A 20,936-nucleotide genomic window follows, 5' to 3' on the forward strand; every position below is an offset into this window, starting at 1 on the left:
AATGAATATTACAAAACGTGCATTTTCAAGCAAATAACTGAAAATGAAACAAACATGGTCATCTTTATTATTCTGTTTTGTTTTGCCTTTGTTGGGTTTTATTGTCTCTCTGACAATATTTTGAAATCCAAGTATGTATTTTACTCTAATAAACTCCAACCTTCTGCTTTTCAGGGGCTTCAAACAGGGACTTTCTAGTTATAATGCCTCTAGGCATTATTTCATCAGAGGCAGGCATCTGGGTAGAACATCAATATTCTGCAGGTCAGCTAGACGGCTTCCTCACATGGCAAAGTGGGACATGGAGTCAGTGATCTGTCAGTTTGTTCCAGTTTTCTGCCTGTCTAACCCTTACCCTGCTATATTTCTATAATGGACTGGTCCATCTTTCAATTTGAACAGTACCACTTATTATTCAAAGGGGTTTTCACTGAAAATTTACTGACTGAATAGCGAACAGTGCAGACCATGATCAGACTGCACGGATGTGCAGGCTGATCTTGGTCTACACTGGTCGCAAAGGCAGAATCATCTGCCGCCAGCAGGCTAAGGGCTAAACAATATTTCAGTTACATATATGTAACAGTCTTCTTTTTATTCCACATCTCCATTCCAGGCTTGTTCATCAAGATTTAAAGGTTCTTAGTAACTTCTTTTAAAGAAAACATCACACCAAATTATCCCAAAGAAATGTCTCCATTTTGCTGGAATATTGCAACAGGTAATACAAGCTGGGTACCAATTATAGAAGATTCAAACAATACCAGCTCTTAGTAACACAATAAGGTAATGGAATTCCAGCAAAGTGGCAAAAATTCTATTGAATTTCCATGACAAGATTAATGTTGCATCCGTTTTTTATCCAGTTAGATTTCACAAACACACAATGCAATACATTTAAAAACATGCAAGCCAATTTATGAGCACTGGCATTTGTTACAGTTTAACAAATTATTTCAAACAATTTCAATAACAGAAATGTTTACCCTACTTCATGCTATGGATAACTTCAAATTTACACATTTCATGCTGTCTCAATGCAAAAAGATGAATGTAATGCACCCTTTTATAGGTAATGTCCTATTTCTAAATAAACACTTGGTGTCATTAGAAAAGCAGAAGGCTGGAGTTTATTACAGAGAAATACATACTTAGATTTCAAAATATTGTCAGAAAGCTTTATCATGAGAAAAGTGTTTGAGAAAAGTACTGTTAATGTACGACAGACAATTTGTGCCAAAGAAAGATCCTCTCTGACACTTTTTATTTTATGAACTCTGTCATGTGATAAAAAAATTATAGGCAAAAATGTTACTTAAATAAATCATATAATTCTCCTAATCATTTTTCTCTTTGTTTCTTTGTGGGGTAATAAAGGTTGTGTCCAATCCCTTCACCTTTGTATCAGTATCTTAACTGGTTCAAACCCGTAAGCTTGCTTTTAGCTGAAGTATAGGTCTCCCCAAACTGCTTCATTTAAACAGAAAGGTGAATTGATACGCAATATCCAGCCATGTCACAAAGATATCTACTGTAATACAAGTTTTTTTATTTCAAGGGGATGAAGTAGTAGAAAGGGAAATGACCAAAATTGTATAAGACATTGTATGCAACCATAATATATAATTAACAAAGAGTGAACAAGAGTTGTTTGTAAAACACATATGCCAAGACCTGAACCCCCTGACCCAGACCTGGACCCAGACCCATACCCTGACCTGGACCCAGAGCCAGACCCAACCAGACAGACAAAACAAGAGGGCCATGATAGCCCTATATCGCTTACCAGAGTTGATCTGGCCTACCGACCTAGTTTTTGACCCCACATGACCCAGTTTCAAACTTGACCTAGAGATCATCAAGACAAACACTCTGACTAAGTTTCATAAAGACTGGGTCACAAATGTGGCCTCTAGAGTGTTCACAAGGCAAATGTTGACGGACGATGCACCAAGGGACGCCAGACAATGACCGGTCACAATAGCTCACCTTGAGCACTTCGTGCTCTGGTGAGCTAACAAAATCAATATATCTACCAACATATTGGGAGACATAATTCACCATCTCTGCCTTTTGTCTACATTATGTTTATAGTGTATCTATACCTTCTGTGCTAAGTCCAGGGCTTGAAGTGAATTTTGCAACATCTACAATTTTCACAGCAAACTGTTTGCCTGTGTCTCTATGTAAACATCGTCTTACAACACTGAATGGGCCCCTGAAAAATATAAAATCATGTTTGCTAGACACATAAATTCATTTTTCACAGACAATTTATTTCATTTTTGAAGTATTATTGTTATAAATTATTGTTCAAATAAAAAATGTATTTCACCATACAATGCCAGCCTGAAAAAAAAACACTGTAAAATCATTAATAGTAATGGAGGACTAATCTTTGGGGTTGAGTCAATCCACAAAATTAAATGCCATCAAACCAGTAAAATTGCCATAAAATGCCAACATACCAGTAAAATTGCCATAAATGGCCAAAATCCATAAATAAGTATACATCTCATGAAATAGCCATTTTGAAAGAGTCACAAAATTTAATGCTCATAAAATTAAATGATGTCAAAGCATAAATTTAGTTAAGCTAAATTTAGTTAGATTTCTGAAACAAACTTTCTGTGTATTAATATAATTATGAATAATTTGGAAATTTCAAAATTTAGGTGTCATTTAGGTTATGTAATAGCAGTAAAATTTAGGCCATATTTTTGAGTTCAAATATCAAAGAAATTAAAATTTAGAAATTTGTTTTATTAAGGTAAATTTTTTTTAAAGATTATTCATTTATTAAATTAAGAAGATTTTCAGTAGATTTATTTTGCAGATAATATGCAAACAAAATGTGAAGCCAAGCTATATGATAAGATATTGGCACTTTTATGTGCAGATATGTGACATCTGGCATTACCTGTCCAGAACTGCTGATTGCAATTATCATAAATTGGTGTGTCTGCTATCACCAGGCCCCATGTTCACAAAAAATTTTCAGTCTCAGCTGAGTTTGATAATGAAACTTTATTTGTCATTTATATCTAAATAGCATGTTTAAAACTTAATTTTAAGTTAATAACTATTTTCAGATGACTATTCAGTATTAATGGTCAAGTTCAGTTGGAATTAAGTCTTCAAGTTTTTGTAAAATCAATATGAAAATTTCAAGCTCAGACTCAGCTGAGACCGAAAAATGTTTTGTGAACACGGGGCCAGGTATCTTTAATAAGCTTGTTGTCATGTAGATATAATTTGAATATTGAATAATGGTATTAGTTTATGGCTTTGGATGTGAGAGGGTCATCCAGGCCCATTCAAGCTTAAATTTGATTGGCTATTGATAAAAGTATATTTCTTTTCATTGGTTAATTTTTTTATTTGCAAATCTTTATCATACAGTTTTTGCTGCTATTCAAAGAGTTAAGTTTTAGACACTAAGGTGTAAATTTAAGATGTTTTAAAGGTTCCTGGCATCTCTTGCCAGAAATAGAGGCATATCAGTGACTTATATTGAGTCAGCCTATTCAACTTTCAAGGAACACTTAAGCTTTACTTTGTTATTTAAATACAGGCTTTTGTGAATTGTTGTAACTTTAATATTGGAAATTTATTATTCACTGGAACTTTGTTACATCTTTGTTGCTTGTTATCATCTAAATGGGAAACCTGAATTAAACTTCAAAAACAGTTACATTGTGTTTATCTGCAGTGTGGACAATTATCTAAAGGTCAAGCCTAAAACCAAAGGCTTATAAGTCTGTCAAAATGAGGTTCCTTTAAATTTATAACACTCGGTAGAATCTCACAGGAGCTCAAACCCGGCTAATTTCCCCAAGACTACAAAAATCAACCGGTACCACCTGTGAGCCCGAGTCATGACCCCAACACCCTTTGAATGATAAGGGCCCTCTATGACAGTCACCTTTAGCCTGTCCTTCACTTCTGACCTAAAATAATAACATTAGTCACTCTGAAAAATAAGACCAATCAACTAATAAAATATTATGAGAATTGACTGAATTCTCAAGACTGTGACTTAGACCTTTGAGCTCTGAATCAAAAGGACACTAAATTCTGCCATGTGCTGACATAGAGCAAACACAGTATGTAAAGTTCTTGCATTGGCAACTGTTCTAGTCACTCATCTAACAGATTTATTATCTATTAACCTTTAATAATTAGCCTGCTGGTGGCAAATTATAATTGGTTTTGCCTTTGCAACCAGTGGTCTGCACCGTTCGCTATTCAGTCAGTAAATTTTCAGTGATCATCCCTTGGAATAATAAATGGTACTGCCCAAATTGAATGATAGACCAGTCCATTTTAGATATTTAGCAGGCAAAGGGTTAAGGAGGAATCATTCACTGATCTACCAGAGACTAAATATCACAATAAATCCATCTTGGCAGGATCAGGGAAACCTTTACCAGCTACCTTTAATTTCTAGGTAAAGGTAACTAAATAAATTTCAGGATACCTCTGTTGCTTGCCATAATTAAATTTAGATATTCTCAGACCTTTTAATGACCCCTAATCTTGCTAGACATCTTAAAGTACAATGAATCACTCAGGAAAGTTCTTCCATTAACTGTACACTGTACAAGATTCAAATACTAACTAGAAAATGCTTTTGTAAAAAAGCGCATGTCTCCCCCAATGCAAAGTCCTATAGGCAAGAAGTCAATAGGGGTCAGGAGCGAAAGTCAAAGAGATACTGATGGTTGGCTTCAATAGGGATCACCTACTTGGCATGTCCAGTCATCCCGCTAAATTTCAACACTCTTGGCCTAGTGGTTCTCAAGTCACTGTTCAGGCTCCTGTGACCTTGACCTTTGATCAAGTGACCTCAAAATAAATAGGGGTCATCTACTCTGCATGTCCAATCATCTTATTAAGTTTCAACATTCTAGGTCAAGTGGTTCTCAAGTTATTTCCAAAAAATGATTTTACATGAACAGGCCACTGTGACCTTGACCTTTAACAGACTGACCCCAAAATCAATAGGGATCATCTACTCTGCATGTTCATATCATCCTATGAAGTTTTAACATTCTGGGTCAAGTAGTTCTCAAGTTACTGACCGGAAATGGTTTTCAATGTTCAGGCCCCTGTGACCTTGACCATTAATGGAGTGACCCCAAAATCGATAGGGGTCATCTACTTTGCATGTACAATCATCCTATGAAGTTTCAACATTCTGGGTCAAGTGGTTCTCTAGTTACTGATCGGAACTGGTTTTCCATGTTCAGGCCCCTGTGACCTTGACCTTTGATGGAGTGACCCCCAAAATCAATAGGGGTCATCTACTCTTCATGACCAATCATCCTATGAAGTTTCAACATTCTGGGTCAAGTGGTTCTCTAGTTATTGATCGGAAATGGTTTTCAATGTTCAGGCCCCTGTGACCTTGACCTTTCACGGAGTGACCCCAAAATCAATAGGGGTCCTCTACTCTTCATGACCAATCATCCTATGAAGTTTCAACATTCTGGGTCAAGTGGTTCTCTAGTTATTGATCAGAAATGGTTTTCAATGTTCAGGCCCCTGTGACCTTGACCTTTGACGGAGTGACCCCAAAAACAATAGGGGTCGTCTACTCCAGCAGCCCTACAACCCTATGAAGTTTGAAGGTTCTAGGTCAAATGGTTCTCCAGTTATTGCTCAGAAATGAAGTGTGACGTACGGATGGACGGAGGGAAGGACGGACGGACGGACGGATAGACAGGGCAAAAACAATATGTCTCCTGGGGAAGACATAAATATGTCACTGATAGTTTCCTATGAATTAGGAATTAATCATTAACTTGATCTGTATTTGCAAATATTTCAATATAACATTTAGAATATCTCGATAATCCCACAAGACAAGCAAAAAGTAATTAACCTTTAGCCTGCTGGTGGCAAGTGATTCTGCCTCTGCATCCAGTGCAGACCAAGATCATGGTCTGCATGCACTGTGCTCTATTCAGTCAGTAAAGTTTCAGTGAACACCCCTTTGAATAATAAGTGGCACTGCCCAAACTGAATGATGGAGCAGTCCATTTTAGAAATTTAGCAGGGCAAAGGTTACTGCTATATTCAAAATGATAAGGAAATAACGATGACACTGACTACCCTTCTGGAACATGGGTAACAACATTCAAAATGGATGCACCATGAAATTTTGAATCTGGATTGTAATTTTCATTTTTCTTTTGCGTTATGCTTCAATATTTCACAAACCTCAATTTAATTCTAAAGGAAGTTTAAAAATACTGCATATACTGAAAGACTGCAGGAAAGACCGACAACTGAGGATGGTTACTAAAGAACCTTTTCTGTAAGTGAAGATAAATCAAAGACGACCCTTAAGCAAACTGAAGTGTGATTCATTATTTAAAAGCCAACAGCAGCTAACACACAACATGGGGAAAATACAACAATTACCAACAAATCTGTCTTGAAACCACTAAACTCGTCATGACAGAAATTAGATTTTATGTTCTGTTAGTTTAAACCCTTGAGAAATAGAAAATAAAACATATAGCACTGGATAACAGGTTACCAGGATTTCAAAACATGAATTTTCTGTTAATACTTGTTCCTGAGATAACACTGGCACATAGGTAAAACAAGCACTTATCTAATTAAATTGATTGAACAGATCATGTCCACCATTGGCTAGAAACATTCTGACTATATATATACTACTGAAATCTTGTCAAAATCGCTAAGTATTTAATGGACTAACCATTACTATAAATCCTTGTCTACAAAAATTTCTGTAAAACTTTTCAGCAGATTCCACTTCCAAAGTACATGCGCAAGCAACTTTCTAAAGAGAGGCCTCAGGGAGGCCTAAAATATGCAAGAAAAGAGTTATGGTTCAAATAATTTACTCATATACTGAACAAGAGGGTCATGATGTCGCGCGTTCGATCTCCGGCCGCCTCATACCAAAGACATAAAAAGTGGTACTAGTAGCTTCCTCGCTTGGTGCTCAGTATTAAGAGGGTAGTGCTAGGACTGGTCAGCCTGGTGTCAGTATAAAGTGACTTAGTGGGGTATCATGTCACGTGTCTACGGCGTGATATTCAAGTGAGGCAGCACTATAAAGTTAGGCACTGTGCTCACTGCTACAAGTAGACACAGTCGTTTATATGACTGAAAAATTGTTGAAAAAGACGCTAAACTCTAACAAACACACACATGACCTTATATCACTCAACTGAAAAACTTCGCCTTCGAATCATCAAAATAAACATTTGACCGAGTTTCGTGAAGATAGGGTCATAAATGTGGTCTTTACAGTGTTAACAAGTTTTTCCTTTGATTTGAGTAGTGACCTAGTTTTTGACCCTACATGACCTAGTTTCAGATTTCGCAAAAGAATCATCAAGATAACCATTCTTACCAAGTTTCATGAAGATAGGATCATAGATATGGCTGGCCTCTAGAGTGTTTACAAGCATTTCCTTTGATTTAAGCAGGTGACCTTGTTTTTGACCCAACATGACCCAGTTTCAAACTTTGCCTAGTAAACATCAAGATAAACATTTTGACCAAGATTCATGAAGATAGGGTCATAAATGTGGCCTTAAGTGTGTTAACAAGCTTTTCCTTTGATTTGACCGTGTGACCTAGTTTTTGACGCCATATGACCCACTTTTTAACTTGGCATTGGAATCATCAAGATAAAACATTCTGACCAAGTTTCATGGAGACAGGGTCATAAATGTGGCCTCTAGGGTGTTATCAAGATTTTCCTTTGATTTTCCTGGTGATCTAGTTCTTTGACTCCACATAACCCAGTTTCAAACTTGGCCTAGAGATCATAAAAATAAACATTCTGTGCAAGTTTGTATCAAATCAAAGCATAAATGAAACCTCTGTATGGCTGAAAGGGCCAAAATAGAAAATTTTGCCCATTTCAGGAGCAATAACTCTAGAACCAATGATGGAATCTAGCCGGTTTTCAAAAGGAACTGCGATCTTATTGTGACTTAAGTTGTGTGTAAGTGTGGTTATAATCGAATGTAAAGTGTCACTTCTATCGTCTTCACAAGGTAAAATTTACAAATTTTGGTTCTTTCAGTTGTCAATCAGGGGCCGTAACTCCAGAACCTATGATTGGATCTGCTGGATTCATCATGGAATCCAAGATTTATTTTGCAAGTTTGTATCAAATCAAACCACAAATGAAGTCTCTATATGGCTGCATTAGCAGAAGTAGCAAATTTTGACCCTTTAAGGGGCCATAACTCTGGAACCCATGATGGGATCTGGCCAGTTTTCGAAAGGAACCAAGATATTATGTCAATACAAGTTGTGTGGAAGTTTCGTTAAAATCAATTGCAAATTGTGGTCTCTATTGTGATCATAAGCCAAAAATAGCAAATTTTGGCCCTTTAATATAAGGGGCCATAACTCTGGGACCCATGATGGGATCATCCTGGTCAGTTTTTGAAAGGAACCGAGATATTATGTCAATACAAGTTGTGTGCAAATTTGATTAAAATTGATTGCAAAATGTGTTCTCTATCATGTTCACAAGAAATTGTGGACGGACGATGGACGAAGGGTGATCACAAAAGCTCAAAAGCTCACCTTGTCACTATGTGACAGGTGAGCTAAAATCATTTCAACTGGGATTTTTTCTAACCATATTAGGATTATTTTAGGTAATATTTGGGGAAAAATCAAGACTTACTGGAATTGAGGAAGCTTCTGCCCAGTAAGACAGGTAAGAAAAGCCCCATTAAGCATGGATAATGGCAAATCAATACTGGCCTGTCTTTTGAAATTATACTGTATGTTTCAAACAAGTGCCTGACAAACAATGATAAAACAATTAACAGACTCTGTGACCTATAGGTAACAAGATCAAAGCATCCAGCACTTACAGAATAGCACAGAATAAAAGAATGTTTCCTGCAGTATCTAAATAATTTGAATCACATCAAAAAGGTGGTTTATAAAACAAAAACAAAGTTATCACCATTAATATTAACAACTTAATACAAATTGTGCACCAGACTAAAATGATAAAATTGATTGTTTTGGCCACACTGCCTTACACTACAGTTAAACTTTAGAGCTGTCCTAATATTGACAGCACACTTTCTTTCTAAACACCTATCTATATACTTACAAAAGCATTACTGAAATTTCCAAAGTTGAACATGAAGGCCCTGAAAGCCCTGTATTGTTGATGGGAGACAACAACGAACAATGGGGTATAACAATTAACTACTTAATTTTATCACTCTGTGCTTAGGTGAGCTAACAAGAGGGCCAGGATGGCCCTATATATGGCTCATTTGAATGATATTTGTGTCAGTGGAAGTATATCATATGACATACATATAAACAAGCAAATTCGATGCACTGACGGACAACGCCATTTCTATACCCCCCTCGGCGGGGGACAACAAATGGACTGGAAATAGAAATAAATGCCTTTGTACTGCATTTTAACCATTTGCAGAGTGGGGAAAAATCCCAGTACTCTTTAAATATGAATTAGGCTGTGGTGTCAAGTAAAAAATAATCTTCTAATATAGTGAATTGCAAGAATTCTGAAAATACATGTTTATTAGCTATTTTTAATAAAGCAATATTGGTTTCCATGTCTAATTTTTGTTAAGAGTTACTATTGTTGGAGTATAGTCGTGAATATGCGTTTTTCAAGTAGGGAAACAAAACACTGCAACAACTGAATGCCATTTGTAATTTTATACAAAATGTGTACAAGGCAAGTGATATTTCAAATAGCTCCAATAGCTGCTGTCATTATAATATACATAAACTGGGGACAATTTGGGAAAAATGCTTGACAGAGTGGGACAATTTGGGAAAGATGCTTGACAGAGTTATGGGTCTTGTTATAATGACACTGTCTATTTACCCCAAAGACCATGTGTGATGTTTCAATCCCATTTCTGCTATAGTACTGGAGATATAATCTTGCAAACAAAAATTTCTAAGTTAAAAAAGGGGTAAAAATTGTATGAATCTGTCAAAAATAAAAGATGAGAATTGACGTCCTTGATGTAGGTGTTGATAGTAATGAAGTATTCCAAATTTCAAGTCAATACCTTTGATCGAAAGTATCTGAAATATTGGACTTAAAATAAAATTTCATCCAAAACTTTTAAGTTAAAAAATGTGACATATGATGAGTATAGTGTTACCAATGTTTTACAATAATCATCATGAGCTAAAAAAAACAAATGGAGGTAACCTGTCATAAATCAGTCCAAAGGTTTCTAACTTGATCATCTGAGTACCCTGATTACACTGATGAAATTGCAATCAGTCTTGTCAGAAGCTCAACTGAGAAATATCCATTCAAATTAAAATAAAGAGAGGTTATTTGTTAAAACTTCACTCCAGAGTTGTCTAACCTAATTCACAGGCACGGGTCCAGTGTATATTTTAGGTTTAATATCAAAAATCCCTTTTTTTCACACAAATATACTTTTTATAATTATGTTATTCAAATGAAAAAATCAATGACCAAAATTTCGGTTACAGTATCCTATTCATTGAAAAGGTAAACTATGCGAGCATAACGCTATGGGAAGCAAAGTCTACTCGGTATACTTGTAGAACATGCCAAAATCAGAGTTTATACACTTGCAGTCTCCACCTGCATGGTCGCACCTTCGAAACATTTAAAGTCTTCCATAAATATCCCTATGATGTTTCATGACCCTTGGTCAAATACTTTTTGAGATATGTACAACACAATCTTACATGCCCGTTTATGAGTATTTTTTACTAAAATCAAGGGCCATTATTCTGGTCTTTAACAAAATCCCAGGTGCACAACTTCGCATGCTGAAAAATATTCCTGTAATGTTTCATAATCCTGGTTCAAATACATTTCGAGATACATTTGACATAAACGTTTTTGTGCATATTTTTTACTATGTCAAGGGACGTAAGTCTGGGATAGCTGTGTGAGATCCCAATTAAAACCCCTTGTGCTGCAACAACTTCCCTTGCTGAATAACAATCCTGTCAGGTTTAATGTCTTTGGGTCAAATACTTTTTGAGAAATGCACAACATAAATTTGGATGGACAGACATGAGGGCAACCCTAAATGCCCCTAAAAACAATTAAGGAGACACAAAAACACTGGCCATATACTTATTGTCACTTTAGAATTTCCAATTTTGTAAAGTGTTTACAATCTGCCCTTCTTTACTAAAAAGAGACATGCTTTTTTTTTATAAAATCAATGTTTTTTTCCTCACATTTCCTGGCAAGCATGGAGAATGTTAAAAGCATAAGCGTCACTTTTCTAAAGTGAACAGTAATTGTGGGGACAGTTTCACTGCTGGGCTTTCACACAATCTTTTTAATATATGCTGATTTCTGGATGGATGGAAAGAAATAGTTCAATGACTTAGCATAAAGGAGAAATCTTCCTACTAGTAACTTGATAACAAATTATTATACTGTCTGACTTTTTATTTGGTTTTACACAATTATTTCTTTAAGTCAGTTCCAAAGAGAATCACAAAAAGATTCCCTGCAGACTTCCATTCCATATTATTGTATTACTGCAAACTGCAGAGTCTGTGTCTGATCTCTCTTGGAACCAATTCCCCTCCTGCCTCCTCAGCCAGTATAAGAAGCAAAGTTTAATAATAAATTTCTCTGGTTTCTGTCCATTTCCCAGAGCACACACAAAGGGTTACAACCAACCTTGACAAATTAAATTCCTGACATTTCACTTACATGGAAAAGAAATTGAATTTCCCAACTTTAAAGCTTTCTGTTTCGTTTAATTGCCTGAGTAATTTAGTACATATAAATCAAAGATCTACATCTTGAAAAACAATTTGAGCATCCTTTCAACCACTTCTGTTACATATAATATTATTATTTTGAACAGGTCCATGCATCCAAACTGATTGACAGTAAGTCAAACCATACCAAACCAGAGCTATCACCATATGTCATTAATACCACATGACCGTAACCACTGCCATGATACAGTGGAAGTAAAATGTTAATATCACGACCTTTAACCATTAAGTGTGACCTTGGCCTTAAACCAAATTGTGTTCTGGGTTTTTACACTCTGCATGTTGTCTTCATGAGGGTAACAGCTGAAAAAATCCTTCAAGTTGTTAAGAAGATATGAAGCAAAAACAAATTTTAGCTATGAACTTTGACCACCCTGTTGAGCTGTAGTTCATGAACTGATGAACGTTCATGAACTGTTCACGAACTGTTCATGAACATTCCTGAACCATTCGTGAACAATGTGATGAAAGTTCCTCAAAAAGTTTGTGAACTGTTCACGAACCAAAAGTTCATGAATTGTTCATGAAACTATTCCTGAAAAAGTTCATCAACTGTCTGTGAACCTAAAGTTCAAGAATTATTCATGAACTGGGTCTTCAAAAATTTCACCTTTGGTGCATGATTTTAAGTTCACAAATAGTTCAGTAATTAAACAAGTGACTTCATTCAGAACTCCAGTGCAGTATTTGACTTTATTTCAATTATGCTGATGGTTCATGAACCTGAAGTTCATACATTGTTCATGAACTTCAAATTAATGAATTGATCAATCAAGTCTGAAATTCATAAAATCCATAAAACAAGATCCATTTACTTGTAAAAGCTTCTAGTATTTACAGCTTAAGGCTAATACCAGAGTTACTGATAACATACATATGACTAGGAATGTTACTACATGTATTTTTTATTTCATGTTGTCTGCAATTTGTACAGAATTTTGATTTAACATTGGGGATAGCTAACAGAAGTTTCATCATTATTTGGCAATTTAGAAAGAATAATGGTGTACACTGATACTTGGTTGGTGAATTTATTGATGTCTTTCATTTCATACCAGAAATCCTTGAAATATTCATGAACTTGTTTAAGAATGAATCAAGATTTTTTCATGAATGTCAATATACCTATAGAATTCAAGAAAAACTCTTGAAAAAAAAAATGATGAACATTTTATGAGCAGTTTTTGTTTGTTTGTTTGTTTTTGGTTTAACGCCGTTTTTTAACAGTATTTCCGTCATGTAACGGCTGGCAGTTAACCTAACCAGTGTTCCTGGATTCTGTACCAGTAAGAACCTGTTCTCCGCAAGTAACTGCCAACTTCCCCACATGAATCAGAGGTGGAGGACTAATGATTTCAGACACAATGTCGTTTATCAAATAGTCACGGAGAACATACGCCCCGCCCGAGGATTGAACTCGCGACCCCGAGATCCGTAGACCAACACTCTTACCTACTGAGCTAAGCGGGCGGGCTTTATGAGCAGTTTAAGAATATTAAATTCTTAAAACATTCTTGATGTGTTCTTAAGAAAAAGTCATCTAAGATTCAATAGAAGTACTAAAAATTCAAAACCTTTTTCTAGTTCAGTACCAGTTCTTGAACCCTGGCAATTAGGAGTTTCTGAACTGTTCACTCATTAAACATAAAACTTAGGTTTTCCTTTTACAATAAATGAATAAGTTCATGAACTGTTCATGAGTGTTCATGAACATTAAATTTATGTCACATGATCAGTTTCCATTATTTTGTTGCATGCTGGGAAATTTTTTGCACATGTGATTCAGCAATTTTTTAGAAGACTGTGCAGCAAATGAGAAGGAAATATTTATCATACTGCAGTAAGGAATGGTTTAAAAGGAACATGAGTATACTGAATATCAAATAAGTAATAATGGTGTTGTCATAAATTGTTCATTTTAAAAAATATAAAATCCTTTTAAAATGTCACATGTTTTCACGACCCTGAAACAAAGCTAGTATCTAATCTGAATGTCAATCTTGAGATTAAAGTAAATTAGACCATCTAGCAACTGAATTTCAGATACTCTTTCGTGTTCAGGAAAACAGAGATGTGGTTTCAAAACACAAGGTTAGCATTTGTTGTTTCTTCCGCTTTTTTATATTTTGGAATTTAAAGACCTTTTTCAGTGTCGTATGAGGGCGTAATAATTTTTAAATGCAAAATGGACACAATCGGATGTCCTTAGATTTAATCACAGGTTTAAACAGTGCAAAGTGTTCTCAAGTCACTGACCAGAGAAAGCCTGCTTTTCTCAGACAGGCTTTATCAGCCAGTTGCTATAGTAAAGTCACTATTGTCAAAATCACTGTTTCTAATTCAGCTGGGTTCATCAACTTTCCATTTATCTTGTTACTTTCAGTTCATGAACCTCTGGTTCATCAACTTGATGAATAGCTGATGCCGCAAAAAGTCCCATTTGTAGTTGATGAACTGTTCATGAATAGTTCACGAATAGTTCAAGAATTATTCATGAACTGTTCATCAAGTTCGCGAATTTCTGGTTCATCAAATTCATAAACCTATCAATTCATGAACTTTGATGAACACATCCAGTTCATGAATTCGACGAACCAGTCCAGTTCATGAACTTGATGAACCACGCCCAGTTCATGAAATTTTGATGCCGTAAAAAGTCCCATTTGTAATTCACGAATTTTCATGAACTATTCATAAACTGTTCATGAACAAAGTTCTGGAATAGTTCAAGAATTATTAATGAACTGTTCATGAATTTCTCAACAGGGCACTCAGTGTGACCTTGAACCGAGTGACCTTGGTTGTGCGCTCTGCTTGTGGTCTTGATGAAAATCTTCAAAGGGAGCAGACACAAAGTTAAGGTATTCAACCTTTGACTTCCATATTAGCAAGACCTTTACATTTGACCTAGTGACCTGGGTTGTCTTGATGACCTTAATAACTGATGCAAGTTTTATGAGTTAAGAAGATAATGGATTACAGACAGACAGACATGCATGACTCTAATACAGTCACCATTTACTATGTATCAGGGGGTATAATTATACAAGACTGATAGAGATTTAAGAAAATGTCTGACCATGGAGACAAAACAAGAGGGCCCTGTCTTGCCCTGTATCACTCACCTTACCCCCTGAAGCCTGCCCAAGAATGCTACAGTTGTCTGCACATGATTAACTAACTCATTATGGGGAACATTTGTGCCAAGTAATTTTAAAATCCCTTGATAAATGGCAGAGTTATGGACAAGACAAGAAACAGACCATGTTAACCTTTGACTTCTAAGTGTGACCATGACCTTGGAGCTAGGGGTCTGGGTCTTGTGCATGACATGTCATCTCATTATGGGGGAAAATTTTGCCAATTTGTTTTAAAATCCCTTGATGAATGGCAGGGTTTATTATAATGGACCAGACACGAAACAGACCCTGTTAACCTCTGACTTCTAAGTGTGACCTTGACCTTGGAGCTAGGGGTCTGGTTCTTGCGCAAGACATATCGTCTCAACATGGTAAACATTTATGCCAAGTTATTTCAAAATCCCTTCATGGATGGCAGAGTTATGGACCAGACACAAAACAGACCCTGTTAACCTTTGACCTGTAAGTGTGACCTTGACCTTCGAGCTAGGGGTCTGGGTCTTGTGCAAGATATATCGTCTCATTATGGGGAACATTTATGCCAAGTCATTTCAAGATCCCTTTATGGATGGCAGAGTTAAGCCCGGACAAGAATTTACACAGATGCACATACACACGGACAGTGCAATTTTAATATGCCCACCTTCGGGGGCATAAAAATGCGGCCCCTATACTGTTAACAAGGTTTTTCTATAATTTGACCTAGTGACCTAGTTTTTTACCTCTTGATAATTATGCAGTTTGAATTTGTCACAGATTTTATTGTTACATTGTTAGCTGTTGCTTAGATTACCCCATAGAACTATGGTTTACGCTGTTATTGAACCTTACAAAATTTGATCAACATTAAATTTTAGTAAAACAACAAAAAGTTACTCACCCAAGCCCATAATGTATGGACTCTGTACAAGAGCATATAGGTCGTTGCCAATAATGTGATGTTACCTCCATAGCTTCATATATACGATTTTCCTCTAAACCCATCACACTTGTTACAATTTAATATCTATACACATTCTAAAACCCCATCCCTATGCATCACAACGGCAATCGAGATTTTCCTTTCTCCTGTACATGCTGTTAATTCCCAGCACTGCTTCATAAACTTGCATTAGTTGTTACTGTAATTACGCAAATTCATAAAACGTCATTTCATTACATGTTAACTTCTTCAAATTACCAAATAATTTCACTTGTTTTCAAATGGTGTCTCTTCTGCTATTGTTTCCCGTCACAACTAATCTTCAACTGATATTCAACCACAAATTTATGCCCAGTTTTTAACACATTCTCTACTTCAGTTTCTGTTCGCAATCTACAGGTTGTTGTGACAATTGAAATGGAATCAAATATGTTTTTTTAAAGACTTGTGCTTACTGATCCGTGAAATAAAGTCACTAAATGCGCATTAATTTTGATATTGCCTGATCAGATTCCAAGCACAATATCATAAATATCAGCTTAAAGTATTACAACAGTTCAGGAGCTTAGAAACAAATTACAATTTTCACTGTGAATTTCAGGAGAACGTTTTTTGAAAATGCTTTTGGGGAATGTAACAATGCATCAACGTAAATCTATCCCCACAATATAATTAATCATTTTTTTCTGCAGTACTGACTACCTTCCCAATAATCAGAAAATACAGAAGGTCACATCTGCCTTAAGCAAATTCAAAACAAACAAGGAGATGCGTTTTAAAAACACAAAATCATGCCCCCAGTTGTATGACCAAAGATGTTGTTTTTTGCGGTTTGAGGGTGAAGTTTATATTAAAGTAAAACTGATTTTGACCTTGACCTTGTGCTCTATAAAATTTTCTCAAGGAAACAAAATAAAGAATGACTTTGTCACCTAAATTCTTAAAATAATTTGGCCTTGACCTTGTGACCTGTATAATTGGTAACAAATTGAATAAAGAATTATATGACCAAATTTAAGTCTTTTGTAAATAGTTGAAGCAGACTTTTGACAGTGCCTTTCAGCTTTCTGAGCAAAAATATGCTTTCAACAAATTTACCATAATTTATCACCTTATTTCTTCTATGTTAAGACAATTACTTGAGGCTCTACTCTTAAATTGCAAAATGGAGATCTCGACAATTTAATTTGGTCAACAAGATCAGGGCCCACGCTGTCGTTCGCCACTCGAGCCATTTGGCGAATCTGCGATGAAAGTGGCGAAGAAAAATCGCGAGTGGCGAAAATGAAAAAAAAATGTTCGTATTTCGACCGCCATTTTGTTTCAGACGTTCTAAATCATAACCTCCGAGAAATTATGTTAAAAAACAGTTGACTGGTTCCGATAATTTTACCTTATAAAATTAACTTATTTCGGGATAGAACTACCCAGTCTGCGTTTACTTTACATATAACAATGTGTAATAAACATCTTGACACGCGAGAAGATGCAATTCGCAACCAATTAGCAACCGATTATCGGATTAAAATAAACTTTTTGTTTTGTTGTCATTACGGCAGATTAAATGATTGATGCCTTTAATTTCCATGGATCAAATAATTAATAAATAAATCGGCAAAATAATGAATGGTTTGATGAATTTTTTATCGTTGTCGCCACCGTCAGACACTGTGACCGGATTTTTGTCATTTTTTTTCATTTGACTAACATATACTGTAGAAAGCTATTTGTGTGAAAAAAAGGTTGTTTTTTATATTAATCAAAAAAAAAAAAAAAAAAAAAAAAAAAATACACTGGACCCGTGTCTGTGATCTTAGTAAGTAATTAGTAAAGGTGTTTGGTTTGCCAAGTTTTTTTAATGTCTTTAAAAGTTAGGAATGGATTTGAAATGTAATCCTGTATCAGGGTAGATTTCTCGGAAGCACAGAGCACCAAAAACACAGCCCCCGGGCCATGCATTTACATAGTAGGCCCACAACAAAAAGAAGCTGTAATGGAAAAATATTTCAGACAGGTTGCTTCAAACATCCAACAACATTTTAAAATACAAAACTTGCTTTAGAGGTATACCCGCTTTCATTCAAAAGTCCCCCTATATAGCTAGAATATCACCATTTGCTTATGGGAAGTAACAAAAATTTTCAACGCACCGCGGGAAGGGAAACCTCTCCAGCACCCTCCCTACCGTTTCCGAAAAAAAAAGGTGGCTCCAACTTTTTTCAGCCCAGTGTGGGCCCTGAAGATAAGTCCATTAAATGTCTTGAAGTTAGACAAATTCTATCAAAACATTGCAATAAATAAGAAACATCTAAACAATTTATGCTTCTTTGAACAATGAAATCTCATGGAAATTCCAGGTAAACACTAAAATCAAAATAACCCTATATCACTTCACAACTAGGAATTGCTTCTATAGTAAACAGACATGTCATCAAAGAGTTTTATTTCTCCGGAAGGTAAAAGAGATATCAAGCTAAACAACATTACTTTATTTATACTTAATCCTCATGCACAATCTAATGCTGAACATTTGTACACATCAATTAAAGGACTAGAAGCAAGGTAAAACTGCAAACATCTGTACAGTCTTGTTACAAAACTGTTTAAAGTTATCTTAAATCGTGGATGTCCCCCTCCCCCACCTCCTCACTGATGTCAGAACACAGTGGTGAGGCCTTTGAACTGTAATGGCGCTTTGAAAACAGAACATTAAGACAGAACCATTAGTTTGACCTTGACCTTAGAGCTAGGGGTCAGTCTTGCAAAAGGCATGCCATATTGTTAAAGTGATTAAGGACTAAAATATTATTAAACCAATATAATATTGTCTTAATTTTACCTTTTTTTACCTATGACTGTCCTTGACCTTTCAGCTAGGGGTCTGAGACTTGGACTTGGAACGTCATCTTTTATGGTTGATGCAAGTGGCATGTTATTTGAATATCTGTTTACAAAAGTTACAGATTGAACATGAAAGAAGACATACCTTCTTTCACCTCCAGACAAGACCTGTGAGCAAAAGGTCTTAGTCTAAATGCACACAAAACCTTGCCTAAATAAGTTAAATGCTGTCTGAAACATCTGTCTATTCATAGAAAAGTTATAGAATGGACAAGAAAAATGACATTAATTCTTTGAGCGCTATGTGTGGCCTTGACCTCCTTTGCTTGGGGCCCGAATCTTGAACCATGTTATGTTTGTTAATTGTGTTAAATCATTTTGATATTAAATCTTGAAGATGGATGACAAACTTTAGATGTTTGCTTGACACAATAATTTTTAACACTGTCACATACACACACTGCGACATGGATAATACCATATTCTACTACTAAGAAATTTTTTATGGCAGTGGCATGAAAACAACAACAGGAAAATTAAAACTTAGCCATAACATAACAATAATGCACCAATTTTATTAAAACTGGCATAAGAAAATTATCATGTCCATTAATTCAGAATAAAAATCTCCAATTCCTATTCATGAATCAAAAAACAAACTTATAATAATAGAATTTATTTCAATAGAGAGGCAGTGCTAGCTTGTAATAAAGGGGTCCATATAAAAAAAAAATAACCTTCAACTGGACACCAGTGAGGTTCAACATTACTAGACTATAAATCTATAAAACTCTTGTCCATGCAGAAATATACTTTTAGATGCACTAGAATTCAGTTTGAACATAAAAGCGCTTGTTAAATACCAAGCATTATAATCATTTTCCCTGAAGTCAATATTTACTTTCTGGCGGATATTAAATCTCTGAACACTAATTGACTTTTATATCATATTCCGTTCAGTCTATGTACAAAATTAAACATTTCACACGTAGAAACAAAAGCATCCTATAATCTTTCCGTGCTATTTTATTCCTTGTTGTAGTCTCTTTCGAAACAGTAAAATGTCAATTGTTTCAAACACAATCAAACGTCTAAGGTAGTTATTAAAAATCTAATATTCTTAACACATGTACCTCAGTCTTACTAATATTTCAGTACTATATATTGCTAATATATTTTTTTCTCTACTTTTCACATTTTTAAATCTCCATCCTTATTCTTTGTGTAAGTGTACACACAATCAAAGAAAAAATATATTCAACCAATATAACTCCTGCAATAGACAGAAGAAAGCAATAAATGCAATAAACGTCTGACAGAAATTAAATAATCTTTGTTGACCGCTAAATTTAATGCAAATGACTCTTAATTAATCCTGTTACTGAGAACTGAATAATCCTTTACTATGAATTAAATATGGCTGTCTATGAGATATGTCGATCATCTTTCCGCAAAAATCTGAAATTCAGATTCCCCGCCACTTTTCGTTTCACTAATAAGTACCTTGCAGTGATATATACAAATGTAGGTAATCCATTATCTGAAAATTAAGCCATCGGAGACATCCCTGTCAGTCTGCTATAGAGCTCACAGTGAATCTGATCACTGTAGAATTGATCCATACTGTATGGAAGCTTGATCTTTGCTCAATCAAAAAAAAAAACTGATTGTTTATCAAATGTTTCAAATGGATTAAACTTTTCTAAAATAATGCATTAAAAGCTTTAAATGCCTGCAATCGATTTTTCAAATTTTCAAAAGGTCTAACACTAAATTATTTATAAAATTTCAGTTATGTAACTACATGAAGTAAAGATTTTGCATACAGAATTCCATATCCTTTAGGGCACATGACTGCAAAAAAAAACTGAAATTCCAAAGAGGGTGGGATCCGAATCATTAGGCTATAACAAGAGGGCCATGATGGCCCTATATATTGCCCACCAGAGTTGACCTGGCCTAGTGACCTAGTTTTTTACCACTTTTGACCAAGAGTTGAACTTGACCTAAAGATCATCAAGACAAACATTCTGACTAAATTTCATAAAGACTTGGTTACAACTGTGGCCTCTAGAGTGTTCACAAGCTTTTCCTTTGATTTGAACGGTGACCTAGTTTTTGACCCAACATGACCCAGATTCGAACTTGACCTATAAATTATCAAAACAAACATTCTGACTAATTCTCATGAGTTTCAAACTTAATTGTGGTCTCTAGAGTGTTGATAAGAT

The 20,936-nt window shown here is 35.4% G+C and overlaps 1 protein-coding gene across 10 annotated transcripts in view; it reads right to left on the reverse strand.

Annotated features, from left to right (window-relative positions):
- The window catches only part of LOC123556030 (peripheral plasma membrane protein CASK-like), a 286,974-nt gene that overhangs the window by 230,630 nt on the left and 35,408 nt on the right, over positions 1-20,936 (reverse strand). For all 10 annotated transcript variants that reach the window (XM_053547676.1, XM_053547672.1, XM_053547675.1 and 7 more), the window contains exon 3: positions 2,106-2,218. In XM_053547676.1, the coding sequence (XP_053403651.1) occupies positions 2,106-2,218 (113 nt within the window). The remainder of the gene's footprint in view (positions 1-2,105; positions 2,219-20,936) is intronic.

The sequence above is a fragment of the Mercenaria mercenaria genome, chromosome 7 (assembly GCF_021730395.1).
Source record: "Mercenaria mercenaria strain notata chromosome 7, MADL_Memer_1, whole genome shotgun sequence".
Taxonomy (NCBI): domain Eukaryota; kingdom Metazoa; phylum Mollusca; class Bivalvia; order Venerida; family Veneridae; genus Mercenaria; species Mercenaria mercenaria.